At 36.8% G+C, this 25,262-nt stretch overlaps 1 protein-coding gene across 5 annotated transcripts in view; it reads right to left on the bottom strand.

Moving 5' to 3' along the window:
* Window positions 1-300: 300 nt before the first annotated feature.
* LOC140158918 (band 4.1-like protein 4) overlaps window positions 301-25,262 on the bottom strand; it is a 90,132-nt gene continuing 65,170 nt past the window's right edge. For 2 of the 5 annotated variants that reach the window (XM_072182189.1, XM_072182187.1), the window contains 12 exons: window positions 24,401-24,559; window positions 17,909-17,989; window positions 16,861-16,935; window positions 15,621-15,740; window positions 14,750-14,842; window positions 13,984-14,100; window positions 12,805-12,879; window positions 11,540-12,022; window positions 10,623-11,315; window positions 10,289-10,304; window positions 8,251-8,331; window positions 301-2,139 (listed from right to left, as the gene is read on the bottom strand). In XM_072182189.1, the coding sequence (XP_072038290.1) occupies window positions 2,128-2,139; window positions 8,251-8,331; window positions 10,289-10,304; window positions 10,623-11,315; window positions 11,540-12,022; window positions 12,805-12,879; window positions 13,984-14,100; window positions 14,750-14,842; window positions 15,621-15,740; window positions 16,861-16,935; window positions 17,909-17,989; window positions 24,401-24,559 (2,005 nt within the window). In that variant the 3' untranslated portion in view covers window positions 301-2,127. The remainder of the gene's footprint in view (window positions 2,140-8,250; window positions 8,332-10,288; window positions 10,305-10,622; window positions 11,316-11,539; window positions 12,023-12,804; window positions 12,880-13,983; window positions 14,101-14,749; window positions 14,843-15,620; window positions 15,741-16,860; window positions 16,936-17,908; window positions 17,990-24,400; window positions 24,560-25,262) is intronic. The other 3 variants (XM_072182190.1, XM_072182191.1, XM_072182188.1) reach the window with 3 other exon arrangements.

The raw sequence follows: 25,262 nt of genomic DNA on the forward strand, positions 1-25,262 counted from the left end.
TGGTGGAAAACAATGTTTACGCCAACCAGAAGTGAATGCTTGGTGGAACTGGTTGGCGTTGTGCTAGGAGTAGGCCAGGTGTGGATATACGTGGTAGGAATAGTGAAAATATTTGTGGAATTTTTATCATTGTTAGCGCAAGTTTACACCAGGTCTAACTCAAAATGTGAATAACCAATAACTAAACTTATATTAATTTATTATTATGCAATACTATTCATGAGTTGTACATATTGCAGTTATTCAATTCAATCTATGAAACAAAAGAATCACACAATTTTTTTTCTGTAATACTGTTTATGTAGTACTCCCTCAAATATATGTGACACAATCTGGTCCATGGGGGGCCAAAGGAGGCATTTTTGACAATTGAGTTACTATAACTATTACCTTATTCAAACATTAGGCTATCATATACTAAAAACACCAAAGGTCTAGCATACTTGGTTCTAAAGTTATGAAGTTTCGTGATGTCTATTTTCTTATGTATTTTATTGTTTTCTTACTCCATGTTTTTGCCTTTATCTCAATTTCAAATTTGCTGCCTTTGGCCCCCATGGACCAGATCGTGTCACATGTATGTATGATATGAAATAGGAAAGACTATTAATTGGGCTACTCCAGTTGAAATCCATGAGCCACCACCCCCCTTTTTTTGGAAGACAGGGTTTAGAGTTCAAATGGAGTCACAAATTCATGTAGCCAAATTCATGTAGCCCCATTTGTAATTCACACCTTCTGTGTGGAAAATTAGTGTTATGCCTTCCATAGTTCAACTGGAAAAGTCCATTTAGTACTACAATACCATGCTACTTGGGGAGTTGACTATTTGATTAAGGGGAGAATACAGGTAGGAGAATTCACTGGAAGACCAATACTGACATCTGCATATTAAACCATTATTTGGTCATAAGAAAGGAAGACAGATTACATAGTACACAAAATGGAAATTGCATAATAAGTAGCCTTGTTATGATTAGTAGCATCAGTAAAAACTAAAATATCACAACTTTTTTTAACATGATTATGTAGTTTGAAAGGGCTGAAGCTCTGTTCTGAATCCGTAATCAATAAACATGACTGCATACAAATCCTCCTATGTTCAACTCACCAGTTGCACAAAATAATAGTGTCATGGCAAGTTTCACGTATGATGATGGCAGCCATTTTGGATGGGGTATATGGAAATATGCCAAAAGTACTTTATAAATATTTCAAATCATTCTGTATATGCCAGGTCACAGTATTGCATCGTGCGAACAGAGGACACAAAAGAACTTGGACTTGGCTTGGACTCAGACATACAAATGGACTTGGCTCGGCTTGGACGAGGTAGACTCAGGTTCACCCTGCTACTGTCACCAAATATTTTCCAAAGTGAGTTGTGATATATTTTGTGTAAATCCATGGCACACACAATGGGCTATTCCATTTGAATTCCATACACCCCCTACGGATGACATGATCTTAATTCTTCACACAGGGGTGTGAATTTTGGGTGATTTGATTCCATCTAAAATTTACACCCACTGTATGGGAGATTACGGTCATGCCTTTCTATTGTGGGTGTATGGATTTCAAAAGGAATAGCCCATACTGTGTGTGACTCGTGAGCCACAATCAGCCCTCATTTGGTCGATTGGGGTTCTTCCAACTATCACACTTACCCATTTCACACCTCTATCAAACAGGGTACCCTCTCGCAATCACTGTCATTTCAAGTTAATTTTATCCACATAGAAACTAATTTACCTTTTCTTTTCTAATTATTGGAAGTTGATTCCGCTGATAAACTTTCAGTATTGTTTCACAAACACTTTGTTCCACAAACAGTTATCTATTTCAGGGCATACTTTGTAATTTTCCCCGCTGATTGCAACAGTTTAAGCATTCCCTTCATGTCAGATTAGACAGTGCAATATGGAACAGCCACAAACAGCTTATGTGAAGGGAGTGACATCATGCCGACAGAAAGAATGGTAAATGACATCTGTAGAAGTATGGATAAAATACTTCTCCTCTCTGTTGAACAGCATCCTTGCTTCTCACCCTTTCTATAGTTCTGTTAACAACTCCTTATTATCACCTTCACTTTGGCTGACTCTCATTATCTCTGATGTTGTGATGCTATACCGCTTGCTGGAAAACGAAAAAGAAAGAAAAGAAAATGGACATAAGTGGCTAATAACCGAGCTATATGTTTAATAAGAAAGCAATTTCAAGAGATTGTCAATGACTTGCTAAACCAAAACAAATTATTCATAATAAAAAAATTAGATTTCTGCATTTTAGGAATAGGCATAGGTGCTAATGAAGCAGGCAGATGGAAAATGTGAAAGCTATTGAAAACAAAATCTGACATCAAAATGAAGATAAAGAACCAATTTGACTTTTATTGCTTCTGTCTATCATCTGGGGTCTAAATGGGATTTACCGAAAAGGTCAATTGTTGATTATCTGGTGGTGCAGTTCAGATCAATTATTTTGAACAGAAAAGCTCTTATAATGCCTTCAAGCAAAGGGAAGAGGGCTGTGGACAGATCAGGATGCTAGCAAATGTTGTGGCCAGAAAGTCAAACAGAAATGAAGCCAAGTTATTATATGCCTCGAAAATAATTTGTCTAATTTGTGCCACAAAACAATTGAAACTAGGTTGCTATGCTGCTTGAAAAGGGGAAAACAAAAAAATACAACAGAATACCATCTCTGCAAAGATGTGTACAAATAAATATTAAATGCTCCGAAATTACATTGTGATTAGCAGGACACTGTAATTTTTGTCTAAATTGATGATGATGTCAAATCATATACTTTGGAGTATCAAAAGAATTGTATTTGTCTTTTTTGCCAATAAGCATTGGTTTAAAAGCAATGGTGCATAAGAACGATCTTACCAAAGCTTCACAAAATAAATGTGCTTGAAAGGAGGACTCATACTTATTGGAGGCGATATAGCAGGCAATAGCACTATTATTAGCATAATAATAGAATAGACCTTTTCAGGAAATTACAAAAACATCTCATCAGGCAAAATTATCAAAACATACTCAACCAATCAATTTCTGGTGATTTGAATGCATATTTGACCATACAATGGGCATACTTTCCAGTTGCATCAAATGATACATGATTGGCATGAATAATCATACCATGCCACACACTCATCAAATGCGATGACACCAGTGTGTGATTGGTTGTGGTGTTTTGTTTACCATTAAGTCAAATCTTTCTTTATTAATTTCCGAAGATTTTCAATCAAGCTACTGAAAAGGTCTATAATAGCATATGCATGGGTGTTGGCATCAAGAATGGACAATCAAAATAGACAATCAGGAAGAACTTACGATTCATTTAAATGGTAAATGGTAAGCACTTGTGGATAAAGATAATAAGTTTGAAAATGATCAGAAAGCATACCAAAACCGAAATACATAAAGATTGTATTGTATCTTAAGTGCCCAAAAGAAGTCTTCAATTCTAGCTAAAAAAAGTTGTGTTCTTATAAGCAGATATTGATCATATTGAGTTGAAGGCAACAATAACGCATGTTCTATTTCTAAAGTTTAACTGCTTCAAGACTATCTAACACAAATTTGCTCACACACCCACTACAGCCAGAACATCACAAAATATAACTGCGCAGTTTGTCTGCAGTCACCATAGCACCTGCGTCTTTTGATGTAACTTTAGATCAAAGTCACATTTACAAATTAAATCAAAGTACAAACTTCCACAGTCCCTTCAACTCGGGACAAACACCACCACAATACCTTTTGAATGAGTGGTATGTAACATGTAACATGGACAAAGTTAGATATAATTTTAGCAAAGTTCCATCACCTCATCAACAGCTATGAGTACCACCACCATGAAGCAGTTACATATACATACTGTGAGCCATGATGATTGAGATTCCATTGTGTAATATTAGCATTATTAACTCAATGGAATTGCAACTATGTGATACTGGAATAGTCAAACTTCAGCTGTTGCAAAGTATTGTTAGCCACACCCACCGTCCAAGTGTTAGAAATAAGCCAACATTTTCAAATAAGCCATTATATTCAAGGGCAATTTGGGCCCTAGGTATGATCTCCATAGCCTTCATCAAATTTTAGAGGCCTGAACTCATTTGTACAATTGACAATAATACATGATACATTTTGAAGATGTTAATGTTATACTGGTCCACATTTTGTGACACTTTCTAAAAATTCGGACTTGAAAATCAACAACAGGTATTGCAAAATGGGCCATTCCAGTTGAAATCCATATACCCACTATGGAAGATATGACCTTCATCTTCGGCACAGGGGTGTAGATTCTAATAGGGTGCTCCACTTGAAGTTCCCACTACTTGTGTGGAAGATTAAGGTCATGTCTTCCATAAGGGGGGTGGGCAGAACAATCAGCCTTCATTAATGCGCCGGAATCCTTATTCCATTTAAAGCACTAGATCTGTGCCCATTTGTTTGGAATCTGTTTTCTGTACGGGCTAAAGCTCACTGTCTCCCATTGGTTACGCTACTGCCACACCTTCCCCCAAAGCTGAATTTATACACTGTCACTGAGCGATTGGTTGTTGACCAATGTATAGTGTCCTTTTCCTGATGCAACACAAATCGTGCTACCTCATTGGCCAAAAACCAATCGTTCGTCACCAGCGATGGAGTGCAAATTCAGCATAAGAAAGTGGCATCTCCAAATGACAAAGTAAAATTGTGCAATTCCCAAAGGTGCAAGCACATTTTTTTTAGGGTATGGCATCACAGTTTCACTTTAATCACTATACTTTGTTACAACTCAAGAATCATACTGATGTAGGAGCATATTTTGCTGGTAGCACTATCAAATCGCAACATGCTAACCTAATCCCTCAGAACGTAATAGCTCATACACATACATGTACATAAAAGAGCAAGTTTGTCAGCATAGTAACACACTTGCAGTGCAAACCATATTGAAGCATTAACGTCTAATTCCTTGGCTATCTACAAATGCTACACTTCAGACTGGATACAGGGTGAACTAAAAGTGTCTACGCTTGTCTACACTTTTTCAACTGCAGGTTCAATAGACCATTTTGGTAATTCCAGAAAACTTCGCTTCGGGCATAGTCATGGTTTTGACATCACCTCGGGCCTATAATTTTAACTGTGCCCCTCATAGCAGTCAATATTTGTATACTAACGTCTAGTTTCTTGGCTACCTGCAAATCCTATACTTCATACAGGGTGAACTAAAAGTGTCTACGCTTGTCTACGCTTTTTCAACTACAGGTTCAATAGACCATTTTGGTAATTCCAGAAAACTTCATTACATCATCTGCGATGTGTTGTGCACATTGTTGCTGTGCACTCACGACCTGTCGAACGAGTGCAGTGAAGATGTGTGCATAAATGTGACGTATTCTCAGTTTAAATTGCAAAGGCTTTCAGAATATATGGAAAATGTTGAGTTACAATGTGTGATTTTCTCACCATCACCATGGTAACACAAAGCAGAAATGTATTCTTTGATCAGCTTGTAATCGGCGGGAATTATTTGGCTTTTACCACTGCGCCGAAAAGTAGACCCACTTTAAGGGTAATATAGTTGATTTGCCTGGTCTATATTTTGTGTGTTAAAGAAAGTACACAAAGTATAGGACTTGAATTAATAATTTGTGATACTTTTGGCGAGATGTAACAAGACAATTCTCTAAATAAAATATATTGATATTAATCCGCGATGTTATAAGGCCCGCCAATTACAAGCTGATCCAATTATAGCCATTGTATTCTAGCAAAGCATCTACAGCCAGCCAACTCCCCGTGAAGAATGCAATGAGTGTACATGCCAAAGCCAGTGATGAGAATGGTGTGGTAAAACAGAATATGTAACAAAGTTGATACCAGGCTATCCCAGATAAATGCTAAGTTTATAAATAGCCTAATATATGTATTATTTCCCTATAGAGATAAGAGCTGTGCAATATCTTCTGCTCCTGCATAGGGAAGGTAACTAGTCAAAAATTAGTATTTGCTCCTCTTTCTGCATGCCAAAATAATTCACCACATTCATGCCTCATGACATGCTAAAAACTCTTACCACCCTTCAAGCCAAAATGTATCTCCCCCAGGAACAAAACTATTGCACTTCCCTTAAATATGCACAACCATAGTCCATAGTGTAAGGTACATAATGTACCCAAGAGGATCGTAACTCAAAAGTAATACTGTCATATTGCACATGAATGGTACCCACACAGGTACTCCAAGTGTACTCCAAAGATAAGTACACTAATATGAATTAATGTACTTACAGCAAACTTGAGGAGTATGGTTGTGTAACTTGTGTTGTATTGTTTTAACATGTGAGTTCTCAATATTTTTTTTATCATATACACAGTTGCTAACTCTATATCTGCTCCAATAATGATTGAATGATTTCTTCTGCAATACAGTTTTTGGTGTAAAAGTTGGGAATACACCTTTCTTCTATTTTTCAAAACCCCATGGAAAAAAATCATTCACAATGCTTTTTCAGAGAGTTGGCAAGCCCACATATGAAACCCATGTTAACACGAGTAGTATGAAATATATTGTAACAGCATAGTAAAATACAACATACAGCATAAATTGCTGAGAAAAGTTGGACTAAAACTTTTCTCCAATAAAAAGCTAAGCAAATAAAGCAATTATAACAAATACCATGTGCAGTAGCCAATGAAAATCAAGCATGAAGCAAGCTTCTAACAATTATCTAAAGATCACTAAAGTTACTGCTTTAAGCAATTCTAAAAATGCACAATTGAAAATGTGTGCCACTTGGTGTAACATAGCTCGGAAGTTCAACACTACTTTTTATTTCAAAGAGTTTTTGACTCTTTGTTGTTGCAAAGCTTCCAATGTATGTTTTTGAAAAGGACATAATAGTCACACAATTATGTTAGTATCTGTATCATTTTTCACCCTGATGTGGCAGTGATGTCGGTGCACATTTCATTGGGCACAGCTTAAAATCGCTTGTGTTTTCATAAAGCGCTGGCCTACATACACAGACGATTAAAGATGCCGTATAGAGAAACAGCTGCTTCAATGTATTGAACTTTCTGCTACATCTAGGTGAAAAATGTTATAGCCAGTGGCGGCACCAGAAATATTTTCTGGGGGGGGGATAAATCAAATTACAGGGGGGTACAAAATTGCCACAAAAGTGGACTTTTTCCTAGTTTTGGTTTATTTTTTTACTGGAGGAATTTGGCAGGAAAGAGTTCTGACTGGGGGAATTTCCCCCATGCCCCGAGACACCGCCACTGTATATAGTTAAGCTCTCTACATCACACATTTCTTAAAACTATTATTATAATAAGTGTTCTTTCAAAACATCTATAACTGATCTTGAGATAACTGCACTAAGAAGAATTCTGACATGTTTGTTGAAACCAATTGAACTTGAAGTTAAATTTTTGGTAACTCTTAAACTGCAACTGTTACAGTGATTTGTGTATACCGTGTAAATTACTGTTTACCAGTAAAAGTACAATGTACACAGGTCTCAAACATGCATGCACAAAAGTTTGGCTGGCACATGGAGACACAATCTGGCATACTACTTTCTCCATCAGCAAATAGCAAACATGGTCTAGTCCACTTTCTCTAAATTAATTACTTGGGATGACATTGATATTTGATCCTACAAATTCAAAGCCCAGTTCCAAATGATTATCAACAACCATGTCAAAATTTACATGTTCTAGTGATTACTATAGTGAAGCATATCTAGCACCCTCTACCATATATTGGGCGATACCAGTTGGAATCCATACACCCCCTATGGAATGCAGATTTCAAATGGGGCTACCTGAATGGGTGACTCCATTTGAAATCTACATCCTGTGTGTGGAAGATTAAGGTCGTTCCTTCCATAGGGGGGTGTAAGGACTTCAACTGGAACTGCCCATTGCAGCTGAAACAGTAATAAACCAACCACCAAACCTCCATGATTATCATAATTCTTCCACAAACTTGGTTATATGACCTATGTACTTTTTTTCCAGAAGCAGTCCACCTTTTTTATGAAATTGATCAAACAGATCAGAAAAAGAACTTTTAATGATCATTGATGTTACTCAAGTGGCACTGATGCACTCATTATGTATTCATTGAACAGGCTGCTGTGACATACAAACGTGTGATGTCAAATGAAGTATCATAGGTTTATAGAACCAAGATTTGAAATCGGAGGCTAATTTCTAACACATCTTACCCCTATTGGTTCCTTATAGTACATGGATCTATTGTCCTCAGCTACATGTACGAATACAAGTGATGATTGTAGGAGGGAAAGCTGATCCATATATAGAGAAATATAGCATGAAATGATTATAATTATTAATATAAAAGGTCACCGGTGATATAAAGGTCAAAGGTAAAGGTCAAAGTTTGATAGGAAAAAGGCAAATATGCTAACTTCAGAATACTACATTGCTTTAGGTTTGGGTTATGGTTACTTTGAAATTTATTTTGGATATTATAAGGAAAGGATTTGCAGGACCAGGTGTGGTCTTGAGTAAGGGTTATTTTAAAGTTCACTTAGTTTAAAGACAGGATTGGATAAAAGGATAGGATGTTTTATATAAAGAAATACTTAAAAGATGGATCAAATAAATAAATAAAGAAGAAACAAGAAAATGTAAATAATATATGTCTGGCTATTACCTATTAGCTAATTAAACTGCATTTTGTGATGACTGATATTCACAGTAGCATATCAGTTAGCAGAGTGAATTTTCTACAAAATCAGTACATTAGACTAGAGTGGCAAGTTTTCCGTGATTTAAAACACTGAATTCCGCGATTTTCTGTGCGTGGTTTTAAATACTAAATTCCGTGATTTTCTGTGATGTAATTTCAATTCCATGTTCACATTGGGGGTAAAAAGAAGTTAATTGTATTATTTCTTTGGTTGTTTTAAGCCTGATATCTTTGAAGACAGACTTCATTTTCATTATTTTGACCTCACACCTCATTATTTTTTCTTCATTTTTATTCTTCTCAAGGAAAAAACATGTTTTCCACGAATTTCTGTGTTTTCTGTTTTTTACTTAAATTCCGTGAATTTGTCTGTTTTTCCGTGATACGGAAAACTTGTCACTCTACATTAGACCTATAGATTATGAAAGCTTAACCAGGTGTTTATAGAACCCTCTACATTTGACAGGGAGTGAGTTAACAAAATGCCATATGATGATCTGATTATCAGGGTTGCCAAACATGTGATTTTGTAGCCCAAATTGGGCAACTTTTGGGGATTTTCCACACATTTTATGACTGTTTCCTTTCCCATAGAAACCAATGGTTAAGAAATACCCCCTTCCCCCGATTAGGGCTAAAATTGAATTCAGGCTGCAATTTGTTGGCAACCCCTGGGCAGAATATCTACCACCTGCAACTCGGTATCATAAAAGTTTGCAAATTGAAAATAATAGGTCTTGTCATCAAGACATTTTGAAGAGTAACATTGTGATGTATACTTTCATTCTTCAAATAAGTTTCACTCAAAATGTTTGTTCTCTGACCAAAGTAAGATACTTTTAGTAGTTAATCCGAAAGAAGTTGCTGAAATCCTCAATGTGAATGCTTATAAGAAACCGGTGATACTATGGCCTAATGAAATTTTAGGCGTTGCTCTATTCATATGGCACATCATTCTACTCTCGCTAGTACTATACTCTACATAATACACCTAAGGTATAAGGTCAATATAAGCTTTTAGTGCAAACTGAACCCATTCCAATACAATCCATTTAATACAACCTGCTGGAAGACAACCTGTGTACGGTTATGGTATGATTTAGCATGCAAAACATCCTAATTGTGTTGTAAACAATCCTAACTGGTTGAGCTCAACATTTACATTGTTTTCAAAATCTTGTGAAATCGGACCTTGGTGTTGTTCAATTATCTATTCCAATGGCGATGTATCATTCATTTAACTTTGTAAGATGGGTTATCAGAATGGTCTATTACAGTTGAAACCTACACATCCCATATGGAAGTTACAACCTTAATCTCCTGCACAGGGAGTGTAGATTCCAAATGGAGTCACCCATTCAGGTAATCCCATTTGAAATTCACACTCCCTGTGTGGGAGATTAAGGTCATGTCTTCCATAGGGGTGTAAGGATTTCAGCTGGAATAGCCAAATGGGTTAAGTCTGCACTGATTGGCAATATCTACCAGGTATAATATAACACATGCAATCATGCCGTACATAGTAGCAATATACAATCTGAAATACATACCTCGCTGTGTCGTTTGCTATACAATAATGGAAAAAATATGCAAAAGTAACTACTTTAACAAATGTAAAATCAGTATTTAGCACATAGTTTCTCTAGTGTGTTGTGTAAATTACTCAATACTTTGTTAATTTTACAAATAATGATTACTTTTTCATTGATATTGATCATGAGATCAGAGACATTCAAACAGCTTTGGAGAGATCTTGAACAAGCTCACCAATCTAAGAAAATCTGTCAACTGCAAAAAATAAGTATGAACATTTTCTTGAATAAGCTCATCAAATATAGACGTAATTATCAACTGCAAAATAATGTATGAAAATGTTAAACCTACCCGAGCATTGGTCGGTTCCCAGTTCTTTGTCCTTTCTGTGGGTACTGTTGCAATTGCCCAACCTCATCTTCACCAGTTTCGTCCCCCACGTCTGTTGGCTTCTGCTCTACAGCTCTGGGCCTCTCTTCTATTGCACCATTCCCATTACCATTTTGTACCTGATAACGTGTTGGTTGCAGACCAGGCCAATGGTTTGACTCTGAGCGGCTTTCGTGTTCATGATGACTTTGCATACTTCCGTTGGTATAATTATGCTCCGATGGTGAGGTGCCCCGATGGTGGTTTCGTTGTGGAGTGCCATGTACTTGTCCATTAGGTTGATGATAATCAATTCTTAGATTTCTATTAGGAGTAGGGACATTCACAGGTGTCCTACGATGATCTTTAGCTGGGTTCCTTCCATTAGTACCCATCTGAATTCGATGTGGAATCGGTAGAGGTGGGTCATGGGTTTCTGACCCACAGTAAGCCGACTCAGGACCAACTGAGCTTTGGCTATCAGCCCTGAAACCTTGATCCACAGCTGCATGGTGGGTGCCATGATTAAAAGTTGATTGCTGCTGAGATGCTTTATATTGTTGAGGTACTGGATCAGGTGTATAGTTGTTGCTATTGTAATGGTTTGCATCTGGTCTGTGTCTTGATAGTGATCTATCTTGAGAGGAGCCATTTTGTTGAGTAACTGGTGATATTCTGTATAATAATAATACAAAAGAACAATAAATAAGTTTACTTCACAAAAGTTTGCGCTCTTATCCCTGGACAACTCTTTATTATGTTATGCTATCTCATTAGATGCTTCAAGATTATTGTGCAGAATGGCAGTCAACCTTAAGAGCCAAGTTTAAAAACATTATGATATAGTAAAAAGATCTGACGGATCAGATACTTGAATTATAGACAGTTGCATTCATTACCTATCATGAACAGATTCATCATGGTCATCAATCCCAGAATCCTCTCTGCTATGGAGCCTCATATCCATCATCCCATCATGCAATTGTGCATCCTGTTGTGAATCTTGACTGCTCCCCTTCCTCTCTCTATATCTTGAATTACTATTTGCATTATTAGCATTGACTGAGTATCTTGTATCACCATTATGCGATGAAACAGCATCCTGGCGTACTACATTTGGTTTTCGAAATGCTTGCATATCACCACGAAGATAAGCCGTATACGGACTTGCATCGGTTGGACTAAGCTGATTTGTTGTATTGTCTAATGTTCTGTCTCTTCTCTTCTGCCTTGAGCTGTGAGTTGATTCTTCTCCTTCTGAATACTGGGGATGTCTGCTGCCTTGACTGGCATCACTTTGGTAGTTGGCCTGTTTAGAATGAGGGCGTCTTTTACGACTCGTTGGTGTTGTCCTTGAGATGCTGTGTCTTCCTGAGTGCTCACTGTTGATATATCAATTACAAAAAGGGGAAATATATATTTATCAACTACAGCATGTTCATCTGACATGTTACTACTCATAATCACACCCATTGTTACCAGCCTTTATGAACCGACCACACTTTTCCAAACTCTGTGAATCAAATCTACTATTTACAATGAGCTTGTTTCTAGCACCTCGCATTATATGCTTTTATTCCTCTGCATTTTTAATCCTCTCACCATGCTCCGGGTTGTTTCTGATACACTGCAAATGCAGGGTAGTACATGCTCTGTGCTGTACTCTGATATACCTATGATGATCCAAGATATTCCACCAATATCTTGCTATTCGAGAGGCGTCACGGTTTGTGAACAGGGCTAGTTCTAATGCAGGGTCAAGATTCACTACTCACATATTTAGTGGGGAGGGCAGAAGTCCAGAAAAACTTTTTTGGGACCTTCAAGCTGCTTTAAGGTGAGATTTTTATCCCTCATGCTGTATTGTTGTTTGTCACAGTTTAAGTGTCTTCCGGTGTCACCCACTAAATCATCACTCGTACTGTTTCTACTGGGCACGTCACCAGGTATTACCTATTTAAGCACTTCATAGGTAGTTGACGGTGAGGTTAACTCACAACAACCCATATCACCTTTCACCCGATCTGTTTCGAGTGGGGTCGTTTGCACATATTCCTCGCATAACCTGTCAACCGTTTGTTCAGCAGAAACATGCTGAAAGCAGGTGCCACATGGTATTGTCAAATAAAATCAAGGAATTTTCTAAAAAGAGGGATATACCAACCTGTGTGAATCTCCATGCTCATCATGTACCCTATGTAAGTTTGGTTTCTTCTGGTTACCAACATGCACTGGTACACTGGAAAGGATATACAAAGGTGAATGAATAAATCGATGAAATATGCTTCACAGAGTTAGTTTTCCTATCTGCAGTTTTCCAAAGCTTGTCAACATTTTGATAAAACGTTAAGTTGTCTGAAAATTCTTTACATAAAAATAAATTTGACTTATTGAGATGTGCCACAGGAGGCATCTGCCCACTGGCTACCTTCATGTTTATACCTCAACTTGTATTTTGATCTGCTCACACCCACTTTTGAGTCAGATCATGGTTGCTTTAATTCCCCTGGTTCATAGCATCTCTGATAATGTTGATGGGACCAGCGCTTTACAATGTATCTCATGATTTTAAGCTTTTCATGTTCATGGTTGGTTTGTTTACACTTTATGCAAGATGTTAATAAGTGTATCATGAATGAATGGAATACCTGATGGAATGCAGGTCAATGTGTTACAAACATATAATAATAAATAATAATAAATTTTGGATTTATAAAGCGCCTTTCTCCCGATCTTAGAGGACTCAAAGCGCTGTAATTTCGCTGCAATGGTGAATCATCACAATCAGATCGCATCAACTAGGTTGCTGCCAAACGGCGCACACCTATCCGCATTTAGATTGTTACATCCACCAATTATCTGTGCAGCTCCCCAAATTCCATTGGGTGAAGGAAGTTTTTGATAACCAAACAACTAATCACCGATTTTTGCGATACAGGAGGAAACCGCAGATCCCGGAGAAAACCTGTGAGAGCGAGCATGGAATCGGGATAAACCAAGTGCACATGAGTCCTTGGGCGCGCCCGGGCTTGAACCCGGACCTCAGTGGTGCAAAGCGAGGGAACTACCGCTGCGCTAACTCGCCCTCCCTAATATATATTGGTTTATGTGGCAAAACATAATATACAAATATCAAATTCCAAGTTACTTACTAACATGCTGATAATTGTAACAGAATATGCCAAATTTAACCACAATGTTGGTAAATTTTCCTTGAAATTGGATTTCAATTTCTTGAAGGACATTAGAAGAAAGTTAATTCATAATTCAGTCTAAATGATATTTGACTTATGCTACACCCTGACTTACTCTACATTAGTATAAGAAATACACCCTGACTTACTCTACATTAGTATAAGGAATGTCTCTCAATTCGTCTTCTGTGTACTGCGTTGGATCTACTAATTCTGGTTGGATATGTCTACGTAATTCTTGCACAAACTCAGGGTCTTGGGATTTCCTGCAAGAAACAGAAAACAAAAATGTTAATTTCAAGTAAAGCTTCATTTTACAGTTACAGTGGAAACTCATTAATACGAAGTTGTGCGGAATTCAAATTTTACTTCTTGTTATCAGGAGTTCATGTTATCCAGTTCTAATAACATGTGAAATGTATGCTTGGGAATGTAAAACATACTTCTTGTTATCAGGAACTTCATGTTAAGAGGGTTCGTGTTAACGAGTTGCCACTGTAATTTGCTGTATGTAGTATTTTCCAGCAGAATTAGAATCCAGAGGATCTACAAAACAAACCCTAAAGTCTGGTTTCAACTTTTCAAGAACCTTGCTTTATATATCAAATGTATTACAGCAGTTGACAATTTCTGCTGGTCAAGAAGTCATGAGAGATTTTGTGGGAGCATGGAGCTTGGTAGAAAACCTTCAAGTGGCAAAATGAACCTCAAGAGGTTGACTGGAAGTATGAATAGGAAAGACAGACAAAGATCCTAACAAGGGACTATCACAACAAGCTTAAGTTTCACAAAACACATCAATTAAATGGACTTGCTAGGAATAAGCTGTGATAAACCGCAATAGTGTTAATCTTCAATATTTTCAGAACCAACATTCAAGAATAGGAAACAACAGAAATCCTGATCATGACCCACCTCTTATCCTTGAGCCACCTGTGGTGTTCATCATAATCTCTATCTCTAGAACGATGTCTCTCATGTCTACTGCTCACAGATCCATTTGTGTAACTGTTAAAGAAAAAAGTAAAGAAACATGTAAATAAGGACCTCAAAAAAGAAGTGCACATTTTTTTGACTGGTTCTAGTTTAAACACAAGTTATTTAAAATGAGAATTGATATGAGAAATGAGAAAAGTGGAAAACTGTGTTTAGCCTAGTGAAAGTCAGTTTCTTGTTTCCGACTCTATGCTTGTGAATTAGTGACAAGGACAGCAGTCATGATTGGAGGGTTACAGGTTCAAACCCAGACAGTGCTATGAGGTTAAGACTATTGACTCTCTATGGGTACAGAATATACATAACATACTGCTGGGAAGGTATAACAGCCCATTATGCATGAGAAGTGGCCAACCCCACCCCACCCCTTCCTCCAATAACAATTTGACCAGGGGATTGAGTCTGGCCCAAAGATTAAGGAAACAGATATGGGCACTTCAGCCTGAGAGCATTGCTCCGGCATTACTTATGATTTGGACAAGTTTGAATTTTGATCTCTGTATGAACTGTGACCCTTGGGGACTTTGACAGCCCATATCTCAAATTGCCACACTATTTGGAAGTGGTTGTCTTTGAGTAGCAAAATATAACAAATCAAAATATAAGATGCCAAACAGCTAATACAAGAAAATGGTTTTTGTGGTAAATGGACTAACAATTGATTTTCTTATTTCAGCAGGACTTTGTCAACTTTGTAGTTTGCATCAGATCCCCATCTGGGTTTCAAGAAAGAAGAGTAGCTGAAACTGAATAAACCATGAGCAAACACAATAATTAGAACAAGACATACATGTCTCTTGGTAGTTTCTTGACTGCCGAGTCACCTGCTTGTCTCATTTCTCCATGTTCTCTCATGCCTGACTGAACAGCAGCCCACTGTGATTCGGACTCTATCATGTGCTCACTGGATCTAAAATAATGAAAACAATAGAGAAAGAAGGGTTAACAGTATGTTATAACAAAGCAGTTTCAAATGATGTAGAAGTTGATGTATTTTGCTTTATTAAAAAAATACAAATTAAATGCATTTAACATAGATTTAAATTATCAAAAAAACATACAAAATATACACACACCCATGTGTGAACACTAACAATGTCCGTCCACCCACCTTATTGAGTTATTTGTTTACTAGTTTTTCCTATCCAACTGCTCACACCCCCCCACACACACACACACCCACATTTTATGCCTTACCCTTGACGTAATTAAGTTAGCTTTCCAAGTATGGACTGACCCTAAAGCCCCCTACTGCAGTAATTACTCATATTGCTTTTAAATGCTGTTTATGATCTAGAAACATTGTGAACACTTTGGCTGTTCAAAGTTCCTAAGCATTCAAAGTAACAGTGATTTCTCATGTGTGTCCTCGTTTGCTGGTGTTTACAAATGCACCCCTACGCACCCACACAAGATTACATAAAAATTCACATGCAAAATATAGTTTCATCCAGTTTGAATGTGAAATGTAACAAGTTACCAATAGGTTATTTCATCAATCAATCAATTAATCAATCACAGCCTATTATGCTATGAGAAGACAAGATAATTAACCAGAACTGAATTCACCTGCTCATGAATACAATCAATCAGTTCATGTCTATCTTGTATGTGAAGTTAATAAGGTTATTGAATGGTTTCATTCAAACTGAGACTACTTGTCTCAGATTCAAAGACTTTCACAGCATACTCAGAATCCAGCACCATGTACTGCACATGCTACTTGTGTGAAATTTGACCTTTATCAGCTATATCAGCCAGACCAAACACCTCAGGGTACTCTGCTACAATGGACATGAATGATACCTATACAAAAGTATAGAGAGACATATAGATGGTTCCCAGTTTTCATTTCAAATTTCATAACCCTATTTTGTCTTACTTTCTGGAGCTCTTAATTTTCGAACACTTGTAATTAGTACTTATGTTCAATGGGAACTTGCATGCATCAAGGACCAGTTTGAGGGTGTTTTGCAAAAAGTATATGGTGCATTGTGGTGCTGTGGTAAAAATCTTCTTTGGGTTCATACCTGTGATGTCTACGTCGTCTCCCTTCATTATATTGATGCTCAGATTCACTACCGCTCGTTTGACCACCTCGAGATCTGATTAGAACATAGAAATATGTAATAATGTGGGATTACACTTGATGTTATAAACTGTGCAACAATTTAAACAAAAGCTATCACTTAATGTATTTCAAAGCAATGTGAATCCAAGCCATGAATGGTTTTTTCTGGGCAATTCACACACAACTGCATGGAAGAAATAGTCAGGGACTGTTTTAAGGTTTTTTAAGTTCAGGTGGAGCCCCTACATACACTGGATAATACAATTGGCAAAAGTTATTTTACATGTACTGTAGTGTGCTATGCACAAATGAAAGTAGTGTCCTGGTTGGCTAATAAAATCATCATCATCTCATTGGCTAATTCAGTATGGTGGCACTGTGTAGAATTCCTCAAATCTTTTTACATTGTAAAAGGGCTGGCAAGTTTGTGACAACATATGAGAGCAATCACATCAAAACATAGTTATTGTCATAAAAAATAAACTTGAAATTTCTTAAGCAAGTTACGGAGCTGCTTTCATGCTGAATCAAATGATGCTGAATGTCAAATTACAACTCTGTATAACAATTGTGCACAAATTACTTCTCAATTTCATTATTTTCTTCATACATAATTGTATTATCATCTATAAAGGTTCAGACAACTGGCACGTTTTGATATGATCAGTCACATTATGTGAAACTTAATTATCCAACTTATACACAAAGCTTTTGCAAATTGACAGAATTGGTGTGAGACCACTGTGGTTTATTAAATGATGATATCACATTAGCCTACAACAATGCTTTAGAACTTTTGAACTTAGAAAAGGCAACCTTCTGGACTGGTCACAAGACTGGGCCATGAAGACAATTCCTAGCCATCTATCACATGACCAGCCTAGCGGGTCAGTTGCCTGATGAGGTATAGGAATCCAAAACTGTCTGATTTCAAATACTGAATGACTGATAACTTTGAACTTATTTTCACTGCTTTGGAATGAATGTAATATCTGTGGCATACGTACCTTCTCCTGCGATGCTTATGATGATGATGACGTCTATGAGATGATTCATGGTCGCTTCCACCCTCAGACATTGCTCTCCGACTACAAATGAAAAGATAAGAAAAGCAGTCACAATTTTGCACTTCTTATTCCAATTATGCCTCTTACGTATTATATTATTAAAACATTAGTGATCAAACATAGATTTGATCAACTATAGATCACATCACACAGCAAAATCTATGTTTCACCATTTAATAAAAAACCCTGTTTTTACCCACAAGTTGTTTTTATACCCGTACTTCTCACATAACTTTCCTTTTGTGTACTCTTTAAACTCCCAGTACTTCATATCAATCTCCTCTTGTACAATCAATACGAACTTAACTTTATTAAATACATAAAACTGACCAAGGTCCATCCATAAATAGAAAGAAAATACAGAGAAATTGCTCTAAATTACAATCATAACATGTCCTGCTACATAATACTTGGAATCAGTCTATTCGGAAGTCGTCGTCAAACTCACAGTCATTGACATCATGAACGCGTACTGTATGCGATGCTGATCGCGTAACCGGGGTGCTAACGGACGTGCTATTAGCACCCGGACGCACTGTATACACCCCCTTAGCACCCCATGGCGGGCCCCATACGTGTGTCAAATTTTGTGATTTGTGGCAACTTCTGTAAAGCATCCCGTAGCGTACAAACTTGGCTGGTCCGTGTTTCACTGTCAGACCCCTGACTTAAGCTTGAGCTTTACAAAGGTTTGTACATGTAATACTTAGCGCAGTACAACACACTACCAGCACAACGCAAACAAGCATGCACATTAATGTTTACCATGGCAAGGTGAAATAATCCAAAGGTACACTATTTTGCTCCCAATAAGGCAATAGAAACAAATCAGTTCAATCTTTTGATCGACCATTGATGCATGGTTGATCCTTATTATTTATTAAAATCAATTAATTGACTATTGTTAATTGAGATATCATTATGAATCTTTGCATGTAATGCTATTGACCAATACAAATTTAGCACTAATTCTGATTAATTAGTTGTTAGTTCATAATTGATCTTCATGAGATGATGTAGTTATGATCAATGCTGGGGTGATTTTCAGGGTTGCTCTTTATTTGATTTCTCTTGCATTAGGCCTCTTGGTTTTATTGCTCTCCTTTCATATTTAACTACAACCCTGATTTCTCTCTGCACTGTGTAACTATTTGATTCCATTGCATGTGTTAATTATTTTTAATGCCAGTTAGTTTTTGGAATCATATGCTCTGTTTTGATTAATTTATATTTATGATATATTTATGTTACATTTACCTTGATCTTCATGAGATGAAGTAGTTATGATCAGTGCTGTGGTGATTTTTCAGGGTTGCTTTTTATTTGATTTCTCTTGCATTAGGCCTCTTGGTTTTATTGCTCTCCTTTCATATTTAACTACAACCCTGATTTCTCTCTGCACTGTGTAACTATTTGATTCCATTGCATGTGTTAATTATTTTTAATGCCAGTTAGTTTTTGGAATCATATGCTCTGTTTTGATTAATTTATATTTATGATATATTTATGTTATATTTACCTTGATCTTCATGAGATGAAGTAGTTATGATCAGTACTGTGGTGATTTTTCAGGGTTGCTTTTTATTTGATTTCTCTTGCATTAGGCCTCTTGGTTTTATTGCTCTCCTTTCATATTTAACTGCAACCCTGATTTCCCTCCAAATGTGTAACTATTTGATTCCAATGTGTTAATTATATAATCATGATAATATGCCAGTCTTTTTTAATTATATGCTCTATCTTGATTAATTCATATTCATGATGTTTATGATACATTTTCCTTAATCTTCATAACGTGTAGTTATGATCAGTGCTGCATGGTGATTTATCAAGGTGATTTATCAAGGTTGCTCTTTATTTTTGATTTCTCATATACTAGGTCTTATTCAATTTTTATATTTTGTTGTTATATTGTTAATTGTTTCCACTACCTGATTATTCAATTCTCAAACATCCAGTTATACTTGGTCTCTTTTCTCAAATTTTGCATAATTTCAACATTCCAGGTAATTATGCTCCACAAGCAGTGCTTGTTTATTCTTGCTTTAAATAGTAAGTTTGTAAAATCAATCTCAGTTGTAAGTTAAGTTGTAAGTCTAATTTTTGTAGTTTATTTAAGATCATTGAGCAATCGCTGTTCCATCGTGTATTTGATACACATTGGTGTGCTCAATTGTAATTCTATTTAACTTTGTATAACCTTGTTATACAAAGTTATACTTGTGTTTATCTGTTTTGTGTTTTATGTTCAATTTGTCTAACGGACCCAGATTTGACCCATTTAAATTCAATAGTACCCTCAACCCTCATACCACGACCGCTGATGATGACTGTAATATCGACTCTATTCAAAGCCCCAATTGTAACTACTACCTTTGTGACGATCTAAATGACAAACTAAAAACCGCGCACAACACTTATCCTGAGCTTTCCTTATTTCATCATAATATCCGTAGCTTGAATAAACACTCTAACGACATCACCAATTATCTTTCCGCTATCAATCACAAATTCCACATTTATGGCTTTTCTGAATCCTGGTTCAGGTGTGAAGATGATTCTAATTTAGTTGATGTCGGTGAAGGATATAGTGTTGTAAACTCTATTCGTCATGGCCGTAACGGCGGGGGCATCCTTTTATTGATCCCGATATTGACTATACAATTAGACCTGACCTCAACATCGACTGCCCAGATTGTTACTCTGTTTTCATTGAGATAAACAACTCCAAAAACCCCTCTCTTGAAAGAAACACAATCGTTGGCATTATCTATCGTCCTGATGCCGTCATCCTGGACTCTTTTTATACTGAGCTTTCACGCGTTGTTAATACAGTCAATAATGAAAGCAAGCCCTGTTACATCATGGGAGATTACAATATCGACTTGCTTAAATTTGAAACCAAATCTTATGTCAGCGATTTCATTAATCTGATTTTCTCACATGGCTTTTTTCCCCACCATTGATAGGCCTACCCGTGTTACCGAAACTTCTGCAACGATCATCGATAACATCATCACTAATGATCCTTCGGGTCGCATTGATTCTGGCGTGCTAGTTACTGACATCTCAGACCATTTTCCAATCTTTTCATTAAAAAATCGCAATATTAATTCTAGTAACGCAACACGGCCCAGCTCAGATTTCCAAACGAGGCAAACGCGTCAATTAAAACCCAATAACATCAAGGGATTCCTCCACGGTCTGTCGCTACAAAATGGGATTGTGTCTACAAGGATGACAATCCGGAAACCGCATTTAATGAATTCCACGACAGATTGTCTCAATTATATAACATCCACTGCCCTATCAAATCAATAAAGCAATCTAAACGTAAAACACCTAAGAAACCCTGGATAACCATAGGACTAATTAATTCAATAATCACCAAAGATAAACTTTTCAGGAAATACCGATCAAATCCCAGCCACGACAATAAACTTAAATATACTAAATACCGTAACACACTCAATCACCTCCTTAGAGTTGCAAAGAAAAACCATATCACTGCTGAGCTCGACGCCCACAAAAACAACATGAAGAAGACGTGGCAAACCCTTAATCACATTCTTGGCAGGAATAAATCCTCTAAGCCACCTTCTCATTTCATTGATAGTGATGGTTCAGAAATCAAAGACCCTGTCCAAATTGCGAATAAACTCAATGACTTCTTCACCAACATTGGTCCGTCACTTGCTGCGAAAATACCTCCGCCCAACAACACCAAATTCAGCAATCCAAATTCACTTAATCATAGTATCTTCCTATCTCCCACCACGGAAGAGGAAGTGCTAGATATTTCTTCATCTCTCAAATCAAGCAACAGTTGTGGCGTCGACGGTATAAGTTCAAGCCTCCTCAAACAAATCATGCCTAAAATTGTCGGTCCTATTGTTCATATTTTCAATAACTCCATGTCCACTGGCATTGTTCCATCAATTTTTAAAACTGCCAAAGTAATCCCTATTTTTAATTTCGGCGACAAATATTTATTTAATAACTATAGGCCAATCTCCATTCTACCTGCGTTGTCAAAAATTCTTGAGAAATTGATTTACAAAGGATCATTAACTTTGTCGAGAAACATGACATTCTTACCAGTGACCAATTTGGTTTTAGACCAAAACTTTCAACTTATATGGCCATTAATAAATTATATGATAAAATTGTCACATCCCTCGACAAAAAGCTTTGCACGGTAGGAATTTTCTTAGACTTAAGTAAAGCATTCGACACGTTAAATCACCAAATTCTCATTAACAAGCTTGATAATTATGGTATTAGGGGCATTGCCAATCTTTGGATTCAAAATTACCTCAATGATAGGAAGCAGTTTGTCGTTTTTAATCAACATCGCTCTTCCACCTTATCAATTGAGTGCGGGGTTCCCCAAGGTTCGATCTTAGGCCCCCTACTATTTTTATTGTATATAAATGACCTCCCTAAATGCGCCTTAATCTCCTTTTTATCATGTTTGCAGATGATACTAATATAATTTATTCGGATAAAGACCAAAAATCACTGGAGTCTAAGTTGAACAAAGAACTTAATGTTATATCTGACTGGTTTAAACTAAACAAACTTTCTCTAAATATAAAAAAACAATTTCATGTTATTTAAAAATAAACATACCCCCTTTCCCCCGTCAACTATTAAAATTTGCATTGACGATAAGCTAATTGAACAAGTTAATGTAACTAAATTTCTTGGCATTCTAATAGACGACGACCTGTCGTGGAAATCACACACATCCCATGTTACAATCATTGTCTCGAAATACAATGGTATCATTAGGAAGGTTAGACCATTTCTCCCCTCTGACTCATTGATCACTCTTTATAATACCCTTGTTTTCCCCTATCTTAATTACTGTGCCATGATCTGGGCTGACAAAACAATTCCCATCTCCATACACTTTTCTTAATGCAGAAGAAAATTATCAGAACATGTACCTATTCCGTTTGGCTCGCCCACACCGACTTATTCAAGTCTATCCGGACGCTAAAAATCCATGACCTTTACATTTTCCAAACTGCCCAATTTATGTTCAACTGCCTTCATGACCTACTACCATCTCATACTACTGACCCAGACTATTTTATAACCAACAAAGACATCCACACCCATGACACCCGTTTCTCGAATGACCTTCACGTAACCCTTACCAATACCAAGCTGGCTGAAAACATCCTTCGGATCCAGGGTGCCCTGCTCTGGAACTCCCTTGATCAATCATTGAAACAGTCTCCAACATTGGCTATTTTCAAACATAGACTTAAAGATTATTTAATCGATTCTTATACCACAACTGATTAAACTTCCGTTTTAAGGGTATTTTCAAACTGCCCGTCTTACTTGGGTCTGTTCTGTCCTGTTCTGTCTTGTCTTGTACTGTTCAGCCTGTCCATACACCATTAATTTATTTGGCACAATATGTTTGATTCCGATCTTATCCTAATTATCTTTCAAGTGAGGGAATCATACGCTTCTCGTTTCATTCAGCCTTGTGTCAAAATATGTTATTTATTATATTTTTTTTTATTGTTGTACTTTCAAGTATTATTATCTGATTTATTGATTCCGTTCAATTAATTTTCATTTATTCTTATTTCGCCACATGATACATTCGTTGTACATATTAATTTTGTAGCGTAAGTTAAATTTCCATCTTGTTCAGATTGGGTGCCACAAGTTTCACGCTCTGCGTTTTATGGCATCCACATCTCTTCACTTTTCATGTTCTTATTGTGTTTCTATAAGTTATCTCATTATGTTTTCCTTATCTTTAATTTCCATTTGTATAATTTTATTGTGAATTGAGATGAAAACAAATAAACTTGAACTTGAACTTGAACTTGAATAATAACAAGTATCAAAGAAGCATCGACGGTCGATCTAGAGATCAAACAAATTTAGTGCTGGTGCCGAAGTGACAAGCAAACAAGGCAGAGTCCATCTCTTTGCGTGTAAGCTCTTTTGTCTCATAAGTAACATGCGCGTATTTTGGGGGTTTAGGGCGCCAGCCGCCGGGTAAAATCAGGGGCGGCAAAAAGCGAAGGGGCGGCAGAAGAAGAAGGCGGCAAAAAGAATTATTAAAGAAAAAAAGGGTGGACAAAATTTTGATAAGTATAAAAAAATTTGAAAAAATTGTACTATACATCAACATGTGTTTATAATCCTTTTTTTTTTTTTTTGCTCTTCACTTTTTCAAACGACCGGAAAAAAAATTGGGTCAACCTTTTCGGGCAGATGAGGAAGGGGCGGGAAAATTGAATTTCCTTCAGCCCCCCGGGCTAGGAGCAGCCTCGGTACGCCACTGAGTAAGGCCTGCCGATGCAAATGAATCATGGTAAATTCACATCTTCATAACATTCCCAACAAATTTCATTTCCACACACAGGCAAAAATTAAACCATACTAAGCAATACATACTTGTGTTTCTTCCAGCTGTGCACGACTTCACTCTCACTACCAGACCAGTCGCTATAGTAACGCCGCGGGCCAGGTGAGGGTCCTCTTGACTTGGAGCGTCGTTTCTGACCGGAGCTGTATGCGGATACAGGGGTAGTACCGGCAGGTGTAAATAAACCCCTGCAGAGAGATAAGAAAAGTAAAATGTTACACAATACAAAAATCATTGACTGCAAAATGTCATGGTGTCGGGCATGTATGCAGGAGTCAAGAAATATGGTCAGTTTCTTCACACGATGTGATTTTTTTCAATATATGGACAGCCATCCCTTACACAGTTGATCATCTGTAACATTTGTGATCCAATCCCGCAAAACCTGTTACAAGTCGCCAGACATGTTTTTGAGTTATAAACATACTTTCATCATGTTCATTGTATTTGACTCTGAGACTAAATTGACTTTCAAATCCTTGAAAGCACTTACCATACTAAAAAGAGGATTATTTCAACAATAATTAATGGAGGAATTATGTTAATCCTTATTAAATCTTGTGTAAAACAGAAAATTAATTGGCCCATTTTCTCGGACAGTATAGCAAGAAGGCAACAATATCAAGGTATCATTTACAAAATTATTCATATCTTGAAAAGTATTCATGTTATTTTTGGTATCATTTTAAAGCTCATTAACTAGTGCTTACATAATTTACATTTAAAATCATGAAATGTCAAAAATGTGACTTGTTTCTAGTTATGATTTCACTACACATTGCTATAGTACAGTGTCATATGAAGTCATGCACAAAATGGAAAACTATAAGGGATGGTTGGCTAATTTTCAACTAAAATGCAATATTATTTGTTTTAATGAATAAAACATGT

The sequence above is a fragment of the Amphiura filiformis genome, chromosome 8 (genome assembly GCF_039555335.1).
Source record: "Amphiura filiformis chromosome 8, Afil_fr2py, whole genome shotgun sequence".
Lineage (NCBI taxonomy): Eukaryota > Metazoa > Echinodermata > Ophiuroidea > Amphilepidida > Amphiuridae > Amphiura > Amphiura filiformis.